The 15,584-nt window shown below is 36.3% G+C and overlaps 1 protein-coding gene across 4 annotated transcripts in view; it reads left to right on the forward strand.

Annotated features, from left to right (window-relative positions):
• Positions 1-15,584, forward strand: part of CNTN3 (contactin 3) — a 346,250-nt gene that overhangs the window by 290,429 nt on the left and 40,237 nt on the right. For all 4 annotated transcript variants that reach the window (XM_009200333.4, XM_017955288.3, XM_017955289.3 and 1 more), the window contains exons 14-16: positions 12,877-12,994; positions 13,872-14,030; positions 14,130-14,279. In XM_009200333.4, the coding sequence (XP_009198597.3) occupies positions 12,877-12,994; positions 13,872-14,030; positions 14,130-14,279 (427 nt within the window). The remainder of the gene's footprint in view (positions 1-12,876; positions 12,995-13,871; positions 14,031-14,129; positions 14,280-15,584) is intronic.

Raw genomic sequence — 15,584 nt, forward strand, 5'->3', positions numbered from 1 at the left:
CGTTTTTGATTGTTGATTTAAGTTCCTTATAGATTCTGAATCTTAGACATTTATTGGATACATAGTTTGCAAATATTTTTTCCCGTTCTGTAAGTTGTCTGTTTATGCCCTTGATCATTTCTCTTGCCCTGCAGAAGCTCTTTAGTTTAATTAGGTCCCGCTTGTCAATTTTTTATTATGTTGCAATTGCCTTTGAGGACATAGTAATAAATTATTTGCCAAGCCAGTATTAAAAAGAGTATTTCCTATGTTTTTATGGGGTATTTCCCTATAAAATATTTTCATAGATTGTTTCCTAGGATTTTTATAGTTTCATGTCTTACATTTAAGTCTTTAATCCACTGTGACTTAATTTTTGCGTATGGTGATAGGGAAGGGTCCAACTTCATTCTTCTGCATATGAATAACCAATTATCCCAGCACCACGAGAACTTTTTCAATTTCACTTGAGATTTTTTCTTTGATCCATGTGTTATTTAGAAGTGTGTAGTTTAATCTCCAAGTATTTGGGGATTTTCTAGCTACCGTTCTGTTATTGATTTTTCGTTTAGTGTGGTCTGAGAGGAGACATTGTATGATTTTTTTTATACATTTACATTTTTAAGGTGTGTTTTCTAGCCCAGTATGTGGTCTTTCTTGGTGAACATTCCATATGAGCTTGAGAAAAATGTGCAACCTGCTGTTGTTACTAGAAAGAAATCCCAATCCAGACCCCAAGAGAGGGTCATTGATTCTCGCGCAAGAAGGAATTTAGGATGAGTCCACAGAGTAAAGAGAAAACAAGTTTATTAGGGCAGTAAAGAAACAAAAGAATGGCTACTCCATAGGCAGAGCAGCGTCGAGGTCTGCTGGATGACTATTTTTATGTTTGTTTATTGATTATATGCTGAACAAGGGATGGATTATTCATGAGATTTCCAGGAAAGGGACAAGAACTTCTCAGAACTTAGGGTTCCTCTTCCTTTTAGACCACATATGGTAACTTCTAGATGTTGCCATGGCATATATGAACTGTCATGACATTGGCAGGAGTGTCTTTTAGCATGCTAATGCATTGTAATTAGGGTATAATGAGCAGCAAGGATGACCAAAGGTCACTTTTATTGGCATCTTGATTTTGATAGGTTTCAGCTGGCTTCTTTGCTATATTTTGTTTTACCAATGGGATCTTTGTGGCCCGTATCTGGTGTCAACCTCCTGTCTCACCCTGTGACTAAGAATGCCTGACCTCCTGGGATTGCAGTACAGAAGGTCTCAGCCTCATTTTACCTTGGCTGTATTCAGATGGAGTCACTCTGATTTAAACGCCTCTGACACTGTTGTTGGATAAAGTAGTCTATAGATGTTCATTATATACAATTGAAGGTGCTGTTGAGGTCAACCAAGTCTTTACTGGTTTTCTGCCTGTTGGAGCTGTTCATTTTTGATAGAGAGGTGTTGAAGTGTCCAAATATGATACTGGATTCCTCTGTTTCTCCTTGAAGTTCTGTCAGTATTTGCCTTACATATTTTGATGCTCTGTTGTTAGTACCTACACATAAAGAATTGTTACATCCTCTTGGAGTGTCCCTTTATTATGTAATGCCCCTTATTAGCCCTGACAACTTTACTCAATCTGAATTCTGCTATATTTGAAATTAATATGGCTATTCCTGCTATCTTTTGATTAGTACAATCATAGTACATATTTCGCTGTGCCTTTTAATCTATGTGTGTCTTCATATATAACGTAGGTTTTCGTAGACAGCATGTAATTGTGTCTAGGCTTTTTGATACATTCTGGCAATTTCTATCTTTTAATTGATGCATTTAGATCATAGATGTTCAAGTAATAATTGAGATATCTGCATTAATTTCTATCATATTTCTTACTGTTTTCTATTTTTTAATCTTGTTCTTTGTTCCTTTTTTGCCTTCCTCACTTCCTGCCATTTGTGGTTTAATTGAGAATTTTATATGATTGCATTTTCTCTCATTTCTTAGCATGTTGCTATGTCTAAATATCTGTGTCTTCTTAAAATTTGCATGTTGAAATCCTAATTCCCAAGGTAGTGGTCCTAGAAGGTGGAGACCTTTAGAAGTGAATAGGTCATTGGGGCAGAGCCCTCATGAATGGGATTAGTGTTGAAAGAAATTAAAATATTTTCCCCAAAATATATTTCTTTGACATTTTTTGAAATGGGTACTGCTTGGCCATCTCCACAAAAGTGGCTTTGCAAAACTGTTGTAGTAAATGGGGAAAATTTGGATCTCTAGACAATCTCCATTAATACAGCCATGCCCTTTTCCCTTTCTATGTCTTTCCCCAGATCCAGGAGAGATTGAGGGTCTGACACATTTAGAAGTCTGAAATTAAACATGTATCATCTCTTCTGTCTGAAGGAGGCTTCATGTACATACAAGGCCAGCTTTGCCATCCAGACACTTCTCCCACCTTCCATAACCTGTTTTACCAGAATCTAAGCCATCATTCTTTCCGTAACCTCAAAATGACATATAAATTTCTGTGACTCATTTGGCAGTTGGGTCTTCATACAGAAGACTCCCATGTATGCACAAAAAACAAATTTGTCTGCCTTTTCTCTTTTAATCAACTACCTCATGTCAGTGATTTTTAAACAAGCATTTAGGGAGCTGAGAGTCTGTGACTCCCACACCTCTCTATGGAAAAAGTGTTTCTTAAAATTTTCACTTCCTAAAAAATTCATTTTTTTATCTTTCATTTTTTGTGATATGCCAGGTTGTTTTATTTGTTGGATTTTGTTTGCTTGTTTTAGTTTTAGTGACTTTCTTTTTTCTTGGGGGCATATATTCTACTTGGTGATCTCTGTGCTCCCTAGACCTGTGATTTTGTATCTGACATTATTAGAGTAAAACTCTTAGTCACCACTGCTTCAAAAATTCCTTTTTTTCCTTTCTCCCTTTCTTCTCTTTGTGACATTTCCATTATGTGTATGTTATACCCTTGGTAGTTGTTCCATTGTTCTTGCATATTCTGTTCTGTTTTTTTAGTCTGTTTTTCTCTGTTTTGTAAGATTCTATTTTTGTATTATCGACCTCAGAAATTTTTTTTCTCAACCATGCCCAGTCTATTAATAAGCCAAAGTCATTCCTTATATCTGCTACAGTGTTTTCAATCTCTAACCTTTTGTTTTGTTTTTGATTCTTAGAATGTCTCTCGGCTTGCCTTATCCATCTGTTCTTACATTTTGTTTATTTTTTCACTAAACCCCTTAACACATGTCATAGGATTTTAAAATTCCTGGTCTCACAATCCCAGCATTCCTGCTTTATCTTACTCTTATTCTGATGCTTGTTCAGTCTCTTCAAACTTTGTATTTTTGCCTTTTAGTATGCCTTGTAATTTTTTGTTGAAAGGCAGATGTGATGTACTGGGTAAAAGGGACTGCCACAAATAAGCCTTTAGTAATGTAGTGGTAAGGTGTGAGGGGGAGGGAAATAATTTTATAATCCTTTGAGTAGGTCTCAGTCTTCTAATGAACTTATGCCCCTAGACTGTGAACTTCACCAGTGCTTCCCAGGCTTTTTCCCTTCTTACGTGGAACAGGATGGCTAAAGGGGCCTGGAGTTGGCTATTTTCCTTCCCTCCTAGACTCTTAGAAAATCCCAGCAGCTTAGGCTGTAGCTGCTGAGGGCAGAGCATTTTAAGAACAGAATGTTCTAACGTATCTCAGAATGGTCTCTTTTCTCCCCCCAACTACTAGAAACGTGAGGGGACTTTTTTTTTCCAATATTCTCTGTGAGGACCCAGTAGAACTCTCTGAGGTAAAATTAACACAAGTGTGCAGCACCCCCTATGACTGGCTCTTCCTAGAGTTTTAACTCACGGAATTGTCCACACTGAACCTCCAGCAATTACTCAATTATAGTTCATGTTTTCCTCCCCTGGCACTGGTTCTCGGGGATGTTTCTACTCCAAGTTGTGATTGTCTATATCCACCTGTCTGTCTGATTAAGGGGAAGCCATTTGCCCCATGACCTCACTTTTCTGCCAGACCTAATAATTAGTTGTTGATTTTTCAGTTTGTTCAGCTTTTTATTTGTTGTTAGGAAAGAGTGGCATAATCTAAGCTCCTTATATGCCCATCAGAAACCAAAAGTCAGGGTAGCTGGCCCATTTTTTTAATTGGGTTACTTGTCTCCCTCTTACTGAGGTAGAACTATTCATCCTGGCTTAGATGGTATGCTGGAATTTCAGAAAGAAAATCATTCTACTTTGCAAGGCATGACATTTAATTATAACATTTAATTGATCTGAACATGATTAAGAAAGTGAATAATAAAGGGTTCATTTGGGGTTATTTAAAATTTTAAACTCAGAGACTCAGCAATTTTAGGTGGATTGGGTTTTCTAAATTAGTTTTATAGAAAATACTCTGATTTTATAAACCTTTTTTTCTTATCCTAACTTTAAAATTTTAGATCATGCTCTTTACCAGGAAAATAGTCTATTGATAGTCACAGTTGATATCAAACCTAGTCTTTCCTTCTTTATCTTTTTCAATATGACTTTGAGATGAAAAATTCACACTTCTGAAGTATCAAGAGAATTGCCAGACTACATTGGTCTGTGATTGTAATAAAAATAATGTGATCTCATTGGGAGCAACTCTCCTGGGAGAGGATATAAATTTACTCTCTCTGAGCCATTGGGAGTTCTTTCTCTGGTTTACACATAGGCTACTGACATAAATTGAAGGGTGTCTAGTCCAGAGTTTTGCTTTAAATAAATAAATAACCTATCTTGGATTCTTGCCACAGTCAGCTCAAAGGAGCCTGCAAGGATGAATCTTGGTGAATAAATACCCTAAACTCACTGTCCTCTCTCCCTCAGATCTCGTAAGAGGATCCCAATAAACTGGCAGAGTATGAGGGAACCTTTCCCTTTGGTCCATATAGGTCAGCCGCCCAAGGCAGAGGCAGTATGGCAGGTGCAGAATGGATCTGGAAGGCTGTGGCAGATTGTGTTTTCCAAAGATGGCTGCAGCAACATGTCTTATCCAACATGCTCTTACTACAGCACGACTTTGACACTGCTCCCTATGAAGTAGTAAAATCTATGCCTCTCCTCCTGAAACTTAGTATACTTTTGTGAATGTCTTGACCAATAAAAAACAGGAGTGATACAGTATGATTCCTGAAGCTAGTTTCTAAAAATGCATACACTTCTACTTTGTTCCACTAGCACAATTACTCTTGGTATCCAGCCACTATAGTATTAAGAACCCCACATGACTGTAGACAGATCCTTCTCAAGAGGAACCAAGGTCCCAGCCCACTGGTCCTGCTGAACTCCCAACAGCCAGTGCCAACTTGCTGGCCAAGTAAACAAGCTTGCCAGTCTCTAATCAAGCCACCCCACCTAGTGAGGTGTCCAATGGAGATGAGTCCTCAATGATGCCTGTTCAATGTACACATTACTGAACTGAATAAATGATCATTTTTTAATCCACTAAGGTTTGGGGTAATTTGTTATATAGCAATAGTAATTGAAACTCAAGTAAATGTAAGGCATTTGGCATAACATGATCAAGTTTCTATGAAACAATGGCTCTTTATTCCTTTATATCCATGGGCTTCTTTTCTCTTACGTAACATTCATGTCATTCTACAAGAGGCAGGTCTACTCTCTGTACTTGCAATATAAAGGTAAGACAAAAATAATGAGATTTGATCCACAAGTTAAACTGTTATTCAGAGTAAGCTCTTTTGACTTGAAATATTTTAATTCAATGCAAGAATTGTCACATCAATCAAGAGTAATCCTAGAATGACTGAGGTTGATTAGCAGTAAATTTATGTATGTATCTATAGCAATTTATCACCGTGTTGAATTACGTCAATGACTATTGTTTTTAAAATTATGATGAGCACACTAAGACAATGTCATGTCAAGGAAATGAGCCTTGTGCTTGACACATAATACCTGTTTCACAAATACTAGTTTTCTTACCCATCTCTCAAGGTGAAAATATGTATAAGAGTATTACTTTCAGCTTGTGAGTTCAGAAGTATACAGTATACCTAGATATTAGAGTTAGGAGAAATCAGAGCAATTATCTGAAGCCTTTTATACCTTCCAAGAAGAGTAAAGATGAGGAATATAATATCCCAAGAGTTTTAATAATTGTTTTTACCCTAACTGCTCATTAGAATCACCTAGAGAGTCTCCTCTTTCTAGTCCATTTTAATTTTTAATTGTTCTGGATGTGACCTAGGTGTTTCTGGTATTTTCTTAAAAAGATTTCCCAGGTGAATTTACAGTACAGCCAGCACTGAGAACTAATGGGTTTAGCAAACTGGATAGCACAGTGTTTTTCAAAACACAGACTCTGTACTCAACAGGTGGCATTAACTAACACAACATAGAATGAGAGAGTTATTCTATTTTCAATATTATTTCAATCATTTAGATTAAATCAAGGAGAATGGCCAAGGCGGGCAGATCACTTGAGGTCAGGAGTTCAAGACTAGCCTGGCCAATATGGTGAATCCCCATCTCTACTAAAAACACAAAAATTAGCTGGGCATAATTAGCCATTTTCTAATGTCTGTTAATCTTTAATTAACAGAGCAAAAGTCTCTGGCTCAGGGACTTTGACAGTGTCCAGCTTAGTGAGCATTTAAATGATTTTGGAGAGTGTCTATTTATATAATTTTCTACTCATTGTATTGATTTTGCTAGGTAACTATTATTTTGGTGAGCAGATTTCCATTTAGGATAAGAATATGCATTTTATATGTCAATTCCCATATTAAGTTGAAGAAAGTTAATCAGTTTAAGAAAAAATTAAGTAGTAATAGAACATTTGGTACTAGGATATGGCAAAAACAATTGTGAAGACGTGACTCTAATGATTTAAATGTAGAAAACACTGGGTTTAGCTTGCTGGGACAGCAGACTAGGCATCCTGAGATCACCAATTCCTACTCCATCAAAATCAACACACCCCACTGCCCAGAAGAAAAAAAAAAAAAATTCCCAAGTTGTTTTACATGAACTTGATGTTGAAATTACAAAGCCGATACTTTGAGGCACCGCGAGCACTTGACACAACCTAAAATATGCATGAAGTACCTTCAACCAAGTTTTTGTGATCTTTGATGTGTCACTCTTTTGAAACACTTATGATGGAACAGGCTGGGACTCAAAATCCTGTAATGGAGCAATTATTCCAGTTTATTGGTTCCCAAGAAAGTCGAGCAAATTTTGATATTAACTGATTGCATCTTATCTGTCTTAAATATCACCTGTTCAGACAACCATGTGACAGTTGAAATTGTTAATCAGTCAGAAAAATTAAAACTGTTTACAATGTTAGGGCCTGTTTTCATGTTTCAGTGGCTGCCAATTCTTTCTGCTTTTTGGATGAGTAGCGTCCATTAGTAACGAAGGTGAACTTCGTGTAGCCGTTTGGCATTGGTGGGGGCAAGGTTTAATTTTTGTGGTCAAAAATGCAGAGGTGGGCCACGTCACCACCTATTCCTTCAGGAACTCTTACAGAGGAAAACACCAACCAGGTTCCAGAAGGAACTTACAGGTTCGACTGTTTTCAAGGCACCTGGAGATGATTTACATGTAATGTCAGGGTTTGGAAGGCAACCCAGTGAAGGGATGAATGATTAATATTGGAAGCGCTGCAATAACAGGCTGTGTAAAGTGATAAAAAAAAAAAAAAAGGGGGGGACTGCCTATTCAACCTCGGTTCCAAATAGCCGTCAAAATGTAATTTTTTTTCTTAAACTGGAAAATTATGCTTCTTGGCAGTCCAGCAGCAGCATTTACATTGAGAGTGCTTACTAGGGAATTCGTTTTTTACTTATAATTTATTATACTGAAAGTTCATACATTTGTAATGTTCAAGAGGGTCCCCTAATTCCAAAGTTTATTTTAAACCTTGATTTTAGCAGGTAACCTAATTGCAAAGTTTATTTTAAACCTTGATTTTAGCAGGTGGTAGATATCACAATGTATTTTCAGCCTACCTGTAATTAGTGATGATCTTTCTGCTTATTTATTTTTATCTGGTATGGGTTATCAAATCAGGTAGTGTTTGTTTTTTTTTTTTCTTTAGTGCAGAGTGGTTTTTAAATTACATCAAAAATTCCATTAGTGTCATCATCTAAGAAAATACAGGGGAAAAGTTAATCAGATCCTCTCCTATTTCATTTGATACACAGTGGATTTCCCCTTAGCATTTATTTCAATGATGCTTTGGCATACAAATCCATTTACTGTTAATACCTGTAACATATTATGGAAATATGATTTTTTTTCCTAAGAGAAGCCTGTATGATTAGATGGACAAATAATTGAGTAATAAAGTAATTCTAGCTAAGTTTAGTAGATATTGTGAAAATACAAGAAAGAAAAAATATTACTGTCATTAAGATGTAAATATGAACTTGAAGTCAGCTACAGTGAACTTTTTATTTTCTGGGGACAGACTAACAATTTGTGGATTAACTCTACGCCTGACATCCCTATCCCCTGCCCACCCCATTCAGCTCTCTATTGAGTTACTTAAATAAACCATGTTCTTACCTACCTTACGTCTTTGCACATGCCTGAGTATCCTAGTGTAGTTTATTTTTTTACCCACTTTTCTTGGACAACTTCTGCTCATATGTTAAATCTTAGCTGAATGAGCAGTTCACTGAAGCCCCAAAAAGTTCTAGATTCCCCCAATGTACTTTGAATTTACATTACATTATAATTTTACATTGATTTGTATAGTCATTTCATTAATGCCTGTCTTCCAACTCTATGCCCTATGAATATAAGGACTGTTTTTTTTCTTGCCTTCGGCATTGTATTCCCAGCAACTAAAGTAGAATAGTTGCTTTATAAACAGTTTTTGAATGAATGATCTTATTTTTAATAGGTGATGCTTTGGAAAAGAAACTCAATTTGTATGACATAGAGGGTCATATCCTGCTTCTTACACTCAAATGTAAAATACTGGAATAGACCTCTCTCACTTCCAAAAACTCCTTTCCTGAGTAAATTGTGGACAGCATCATAGAAAAAAAGATGTGCTTTCTGGAAAAAAAGAATTACACTAGTGGGCTTTGAGGAGAAGTTTTAAGCAAAATAGAGATATGAGGAGAAGAAAATAAAGCTATGAATTTGCACCTTCTCAATTCTGGTCCTTTCTGCTTGAGGAAGTGGGTTGAAGTTTCGGAAAATAATGCAAACAAAGACAAACTAATTTAACAGATAAGCTATTTTTTATTCAAAGTATTATTAATGTTTCTAAGAATTTATCCAAAGATGGTTAGTGTTGTGTTATTTGAATTATTTTATACTCTAAAGAATGGCAAATATGTTTCTTATTATTTCTAAATATTAGATGCAAGTTTATTTATAAATATGGTAAATAATCCATCGAGTACTATTTCATCCCATTTCAACTAATTTTACTGAGTTTATTTTTGGACATTTCTCTCTCATACCCTTTATCACATTTAATTAATAACTAACTATATTCTCTAACAATAGCAAATTGATGGAAAAAAGAATTAGTTAGATATGAGAGAAACTTCCTTTTGGAGTTTCTTTTACCTTTTTTCTTTTCTTAAATGCCTTAGAATACTCAATTGCATCTTGATAAGAAATGATAAGATACGCTAATAACATTTTAATTAAATTACTATTATTAAATGTTTGATTCCCATGAAAGAAGTTGGAGTTTAGAATTACAGTCATGTTACTTGACTTCTACCATCTATGACACTATTGAAAGCTGAGCATTTAGGGATATAGTTGTGCATAATCATAACTGCATTTTGGTAAGCATTGTATTCTACCAAGAAATGCACAAGTCATAAGAGGATAGCCCAATTAATTTTCACAAAATGAGCACACTCAAGTGACCAGCACTGAAAACAAGAAACAGAAGATGACCCACATCCTAGATGTCCTCATAGTGCTTCATCCCAAAACTACCATACCTCCAAAGGTATCCACAATCCAGCCTTCTCATATGATCAGTCATGATCACATACTCCTTTCCATCTGGTTTATATCCTTCATGCTTTTGAAACTCAGCCATGTTGATCTATGTAGTTGCAGTTCATTCATTGTCGTGGCCTAATAGTATTTTGTTAAATGATTATTCCACTACTTATTTGTCCACTTTACTGTGATAGGGTAGTTTCTATTTTTAGCTATTATGGATAATAACTATAAACATTCTTATAAATGTCTTTTGGTAGACAGATGCATGCCATTCTGTAGGGTATATACTTAGGAATGGAATTGATGAGTCATAAATTACATGTATATCCTGCCTTCGTAGATGCTTCTAAACAATTGTCCAGAGTAATTGTACCAATTTACAGTCCTTTCAGCAGTAAGAGTTCCAGTTCTACATCTTCAGCAGAACTTGAAAATGTCTGTCTCTTTCATTTTGCCATCGTCTAGTCATGGTATATGCCACGTGACTTTAACCTTTGTGAATTATACTTTCTAAATTTGTAAACATAACTTGTTTCACATGTTTATACCACCTTTTTACCCTGACTTGAGTTTACATCCTAGAGAGCGAGGGCCATGTGTTAGACACTTCTCTGTCCTTGAATGAATCTAACATAGCAAGCAAGGCATGCACTTTTGTTAAGATAAATCTTGTCTCTGTGTAGTGCTCCCTTAAAAGATCATAGAGTGGGAGAGAGAGAGCATTAGAAGAGGAATAATGCAAATATGTTTTATTGATAGAGACAAAAAATAATGAGAGAATCTCTCCTATACTCTGTCAAATTTTATTCTCCATTTATGTATTCATACACTCAAGTCCATGTTGGGGCTGAAAAAAATGGTTTCCATTTCAACTCGTTTTAGTTAATTGCTTCCTTTTTCTACTGTGCAATGTAAAAGGATAATTAAAAATTATATTTCCCCTGACTACATTTCTTTAGGAAGATGGCTTCATTTTTTATGATGCAGATATTTCTCTCTCTTCACCTGTCAGTGCCAAGAGTGAACAGAAGTCAGAAGTCCACCACCAAACTTTTCCTTACTGCTTCTAGAAACAAAGCCAGCCATTGTGCCTAAAAGGTGTATCCAGATATGTGAGGACATAAAGTCCCGACACAATTCTCTTTTACCCAGATGCCTTCAAAATAAGCAAATAAAGGTTGGCAAGAATAAAAAGCTTACCCCAATGCCTTAGATGGCATTTACTACTAACAGTTCTTCACTGAAAATAAGAGATTTCTATAGAAATGATAATCAACCTCCTGTGAGTATATGGAGCTCGTAAAACCTGAAGAGTTTCTAAAGGTCAGCAAGCATTAAAGGTTTTTGTCCTGGGGATACATTTCTAAATAACCCTAGGAGAAGGAGAGGGAGAGAGGGAAAGAAAAAAGTTTTAACTTGATGAAAGTAAAACATGCAAGCTTAACAGTTTCTGGATTATCATTTAATTACAACCATCAATCATTTCCCATCTGTCTTCTTCTAGTCCTCACAAATTTCATCTAAAACTATACAATACAACTAACAGAATATGTAACCCATTAAGAATCCTAAAGATAGGAAGCAATATTTAAGAAATTACTCTATAGAAGATTTTAGGAAATTCCCTAAAAATAGGATAATAGAATTCGTCTTGCTATATATACTACAAAAACTCAAGACTAAAACTCTTCTTTTAATTAATAAGATAAACGCTACTTATTGCTTCTTTCTCTTTACCAGACATGAACTGATGGTCATTTTCCAAGGGCTTTGGTTTTGAAATCATTTAATTACAAGTCATATTTTTACTAATGTGTGAAACTGACTTGCAGTTAGTCATTTTATTAACACAATTTTACATTCTCTTAAAATGAGGTCCATTTAACATTGAGCTTTTAGAAATATATTTGCCCTGTTAATTAGCTCTTGGGGAATGCCAGCAAATGTCTTTAAGGACAGCTGTTATTATTTTTTATTTTTTTGGATGGGGAGACAGAGTCTTGCTCTGTCACCCAGGCTGGAGTGCAGTGATGTGATCTTGATCTCAGCTCACTGCAACCTCCACCTCCCAAGTTCAAGCGATTCTCATGCCTCAGCCTCCTGAATAGCTGGGATTACAGGGGTGCACCACCACACCCAGCTAATTTTTGTATTTTTAGTAGAGATGAGGTTTCACCATATTGGCCGGGCTGATCTTGAACTCCTGACCTCAAATGACCTACCCGCCTTAGCCTTCCAAAATGCTGGGATTACAAATTTGAACCACCGCGCCCCAGTAGCTGTTATTTTTAAGGTTTAAAATGTTTTAATTTCTTCTTCTTGAGGGGTTCATGCTTTCATGCTGACTGTCCCTAACTTCTGCAGCCAAGGAATTAAACAGCTTTAGGCTTTTTAAGCTCCAATGTGTTCAGAAAAGTGTTTCAACCGTGGTAATCCCCTTGTCGTGCTGCCTTTATCTCCCACTAGATACCCACATGCGTTCCTCTTCTTCTCAGGCAGATAATTGCAAAGGGTTTGGAACCAGAGAAGAGAGTTGAGCTGGTGCTGAGCAGTGGATATAAAAAGAAGTGTCAGCCCGGTGGAAGTAAATAGACTCTGAGACTGTAATCTTTGCCCTTATTTATTTTCGAAACCATAAAGCCCAGGAGGAAGGTTCTTGTTTATTTGGCTACAGAAATCTTTGACTGCAGTCATGTATGGTTTTTAACTTGTTTTTATTTCCATACATTCCATTACAGCAATCTGCTCTCTTATACCACCTTGGTTTGCTCCCTAAATACAGTTTTCATTGCGATTTGTTGTTTTTGGCCATAGACTTCAAAATTCTTTGTGTGTTTTTGTTTGTTTGTTTGTTTTTTAAATAATGGTGTATTTATTACCTGTTTTCCCAACAGAGTTCATCTGGTGATTTAATGATCAGAAACATTCAACTGAAACACAGTGGGAAATACGTTTGTATGGTGCAAACAGGGGTGGACAGTGTTTCATCTGCTGCTGACCTCATAGTAAGAGGTAAACATTTATGCCTCCTTGAGTTTGTAACTTCACATCTTAACAGCATTCCTTACTGGAGGAAAAACCGTGATGAGATAGTATGTGAGCATACAAGTTATCATATTGATTTCATCGTCCCCACATAGACCACAGAATATGACAATAGGGGTGAGTGCTAATTCAAAGAAATAAAAACCTCAACTCTGCCCTTCAAATAGCTCTCACTGTAATTGGCATTCCACAGCTGCTGCCAAGCTGATGTGTTTTTGAGCATGTCATTAATTCAGTGATTGTATTTAATTTGAGAGAGAATATTGTGCAGTGTGTTTGCTTCCAGAATAATCAGGACTTGGGAATAATTGTATGTAGGACAATTTTCTAAAAATAGAAAAAAAAGTATCAGGATTATTCAGAATGACTGGGAAAATTTGCCAACCTGAGCTGCTGTCCAGGATACTGATTTGCTACTGGGCTGACAAATAACCAGAGTACATCATGAAATAAAACACATCTAGGTATCAGATTGGGAACTACAGAGATACACCAGTGGATTAAAGGGAAAGGCATCACACCAGGAGTAAAGGACATTGAATTTGGAAAGGTACAGGAATCCTGCTGAACAGAGGCTTTTAAAAGTGAATATCATCTGCAATCAGAGAGTATTATGGTTTGGGAATTACTGCCTCACATCCAAATTTAAGATCTAACAACAGAAATGGGGGGTAGAGGGAAGTAGTTGTTCTATTATCAGGTAAATGGCCTTTGCCCTAAGTGTTTTTGAAATTGGGAAAAGTCAGAGACATTGAAGTGGTCATGTGACATTCTCTTCTCTTTGACAGGAGAGGATGACATTTATGTAATTGCTACCCAATGTTTCCATTTGTGCCTTCCTTAGGTTCACCTGGACCACCAGAAAATGTGAAAGTAGATGAAATTACAGATACAACAGCCCAACTCTCTTGGAAAGAAGGTAAAGACAACCATAGCCCAGTTATATCCTATTCCATCCAGGCTCGGACACCTTTCTCCGTGGGTTGGCAAACCGTCACAACAGGTAAAGGGGGAGAGGCAGAGGTCATCTGCACACATACAAATGGATTTCAAGTCAATGCTGAAGCATGAAGACTCTTACCTCTCAAATATTCCTTTGTAGTGCCTGAGGTCATCGATGGGAAAACACACACAGCCACTGTAGTTGAGTTAAACCCATGGGTGGAATATGAATTTCGGGTTGTAGCCAGTAATAAAATTGGAGGTGGAGAACCCAGTTTACCCTCAGAAAAAGTAAGAACTGAAGAGGCAGGTTAGTGTTTTTGTTTTCTGAGTAATGGGTTAATAGATTTCTGTGTACTTCCATTTCCCTTGGCCCTGAACTCCAGGCCAGCAGGGGGTCGGCCTCAATAATCCATTGCTGCAATTATCTGACCTTTCTAATGGCAAAACTGGCCATATGGCATTTGTCAAAAGAAACACGTGTAAGTGATTCTGATGTAGTGTGACATTTCCAAGAGTTCAGTCCATTGTAAACGATCATTAGTGCATGTTGAGTGAATATGTTTTTGTCACTTAAGGTTATAATTACTATCTGACATAGTTACCCTGTTAACAAGGGAAGTGCTGTTTTCATTTATAACAAGCATTGACAAATTGGTAGGATAATGACATTTGTGAGTTCTGCTGCTAGCAAATCTCATTTTGCCACCAAGCTCAGTGAAGGAGCTTAAACAATTGATGAATAGGTATATTTTGTCACTTCAAGTGTTGAATTAAGAAAGAATCATTGATAAGAATTTCCACATGAGACAACTATTCACATAGACCATAAGACTGCTTTTATTATTCTAAAAATATCCCAGCATTAAAACTCAAACTAGAAAGTGTACATAGCATCACATTATAGGGACAACTGAAACCTAAAGACTTGCCTTTTCAGGATCTGTAATATTACTTAATATTAACTAAAATGAAGTTTGAAATAGAGCTGGTAGATCACTTTAGGAACTCAGCTAAGACGGAAGTCATCAAATATGTTTCAATAATTTTCATGATGCTATTTTACTCAGAATAATGCACATAATGTTTATGCTAGGAAATATGAGAAATAGAGTAACTGTGCTTGCCCTGGTGTTCTGGTCATTTGTTCACACTACACATATTTTAGGGAGCATCCTCTGTGTGCTCAGCACTTTCTAGATACTGCAAGTACAGCTGTGACCATACCAAAGACCCACTTTCATGGGACGTATATTCTAGTTTTGTCCTGGGGTTCACTAAGGCTAAAGTTCTCAGTGTGAAAATCTGATGCCCCTGTGAAGTTTATAAATAATAACTCAAAACAAGATTCAAGGGTTTGAGTTTGGGTCTTCCTTACATGTAGCCAATGTTGTTCTCAGAATTATATTCTACTTGAAATAGTCACAAGCTAAACATTCATGCTGGATTGATTTCCCATCATCTCTGGTGAATCACTTTTTCTTGTTTTATTAACTCTCATACTAGCAAAGTATCTTCCAACTTGGTCATGTTTGTTTGAGAGATTTTGAATTTTTTTATGATTTCATGTAAATATGTTGTTTGATGATCTCATAAAAATATGTAAATGTATGTA

The sequence above is a fragment of the Papio anubis genome, chromosome 2, assembly GCF_008728515.1.
Source record: "Papio anubis isolate 15944 chromosome 2, Panubis1.0, whole genome shotgun sequence".
Lineage (NCBI taxonomy): Eukaryota > Metazoa > Chordata > Mammalia > Primates > Cercopithecidae > Papio > Papio anubis.